This window comes from Aplysia californica, unplaced genomic scaffold, assembly GCF_000002075.1.
Source record: "Aplysia californica isolate F4 #8 unplaced genomic scaffold, AplCal3.0 scaffold00184, whole genome shotgun sequence".
NCBI classification, from domain to species: Eukaryota; Metazoa; Mollusca; class Gastropoda; order Aplysiida; family Aplysiidae; genus Aplysia; species Aplysia californica.
The window spans coordinates 703,504-705,639 of NW_004797454.1; the positions used below are offsets into that span (position 1 = coordinate 703,504).

At 41.3% G+C, this 2,136-nt stretch overlaps 1 protein-coding gene across 1 annotated transcript in view; it reads left to right on the forward strand.

Moving 5' to 3' along the window:
• The window catches only part of LOC101854327 (sushi, von Willebrand factor type A, EGF and pentraxin domain-containing protein 1), a gene marked incomplete in the record, with an annotated part of 70,621 nt that overhangs the window by 46,442 nt on the left and 22,043 nt on the right, over nt 1-2,136 (forward strand). Inside the window, 2 exon segments of the mRNA XM_013082608.2 lie at nt 908-1,103; nt 1,602-1,774. Coding sequence (XP_012938062.1) covers nt 908-1,103; nt 1,602-1,774 — 369 coding nt within the window.

Sequence of the window (2,136 nt, forward strand, 5' to 3'; positions counted from 1 at the left end):
ACACACACACACACACACACACACACGCACATACACACGCGTATGCACACGCTCCCACACAAACACAGACACTCGTAGTACCCCACTCTGTCCTGATAATTTGGATTGGCAAAGTCTTTGCAATTTTCATTGGGATTCTCACAACAGAACCAGTGCTGGTAGTAATTATCCTTATTGTTCGTCCATCATGACCGATAATAACATAATGCCCAAGGAGGGAGAGAAGTTATAGATCTCGTTTGCCCTCGCAGGTATCTAGCCTTGCAAAGCTAAAAAAAAACAAATAAACAAAATACATTTAATAGCAAGCAACTTGAAATGATCACAACGCCACAACTTGCCACTGATGACAACGTCTTTCCCTCTCCTAAAGTAGTATGCTTAAACTGCCGAAATATATGACTGTTAGTAGGTTGCCACTGCCAGTATTATGTGTGAGGCAGGGTGGTGATATCGGGCGCTCGTCAAAATAGTCAAAGTGAGGAAACTCGCATTTCCCCCCCCAGGTTTGGGAATTTAAAAATAATTTTCGGTGTTTTTTTTTGGCTCAACACCTTTCATGCCCATTAAAGAACACATTTCGGTTTGGATTTTTACTGAAATGCATTGATTAAAGGCATAAAAGATGTAAATTATAAGTTTCTACTGACTCTCAAGCTAAGGAAATAACTAAATTTTGGCGGCCATTTTCTCGATAATTTTACTTCTGAAACCAGGCGACCACCACGTCCTTTAATCACAAATACTACGATTTGTATCCAAGATAAATAGATATTCTTTTCATCGAAAGCAAGGCAAATGGACAGGCTTTATTAAGATGATACTAATAACTCCAAATGCCCAAAAATTGACGATCGCCTGATTCTACCACATCGTGACAAATTTTCCTACTTGCTGAAATCCCCAGAACTGACCTCCCAGTACCAGTTGGACTTCAGTTCCCCCACAGTGATGGACTACGCCGAGCTCACCATAGACAAACCCCTCACATCCGTCACTGTGTCCTTCTGGATGAAGACAACAGACGAAGTGAACCAAGGAACACCCTTCTCTTACGCTGTCTTCGGGGAGCCCAACGCTCTCACGATAACGGACTATAAAAAGTAATTGTTTGGCTAACCTCACTACCACTGTAGATTTATAACTTCTTTTCTTACTCACTGCCTTATTTACTTTTCTTCTTACCTTAGACTCTCCCTTTCTCCCACCTATAGACCCATTTACTTACTTATGATTGTATAAATAAAACCACACACCCCCATTCTTCTATTAAAAAACCCCCAAAAAAACAAAACAACCAACAGCAAACAGCAACAACGACAACGACAACGACAACGACAACAACAACAACAGCAACAACAACAACAACATCATCATCAACAGCCTCCAAAACAAACAAACAAACAAAACAAACAAACAAACAAACAACAGTAAAAAACAAACAAAATCGAACCTCCCCCCCAAAAACAACAACAACAAACAACAAAAACAAAAACAAACAAATAAACAAACACATAAAAAAGTTAGATAACAGTAGTTCATCTGAGATTATTTCTACTTCTCCACCTTTCCTTACCTCACGTCACGCCACACCCCTACAGCCTAAACCTGATCATAAACGGTGAGACAATGAGCATTGGGCAACCCCTCAATGACGGTCAGTGGCATCACGTGGTCCTCACGTGGTCAAGCTATCGCGGCGACTGGAAGGCCTACGTAGATGGTCTGCTCAGGGACCAAGGGTACAACTTGTCCACCTCCAAGCCTATCCCAGGTCAGTGCTATGAGATCGTGATTACTACTTACGTAATACAGATATGTTATTACACTATACACGGATCCAGGGCAAGAAAGGCAATGATGATGTTAGCGATGTGCCAAGGGACCGCCCCCCCTCCCCTTCCTATTACAACGCATATCTCAGTTCAAAGACATTAGAAATAGTAAATTTAATATGTCTCAGCACCTCGACACAAATCCGGCCAGTGACAGAGCTTTAGAATAATAAATTCTAGCTACCTGGGAGAAAGATTTCTCCCCGTCCGTTTCAAAGCATAGAGCAGGTTAGTGTTATAATGAATCATAAATGCTACCAATTCCCTCAATGTCGAAAAAAAGCTATATTGTTAAGGGGGG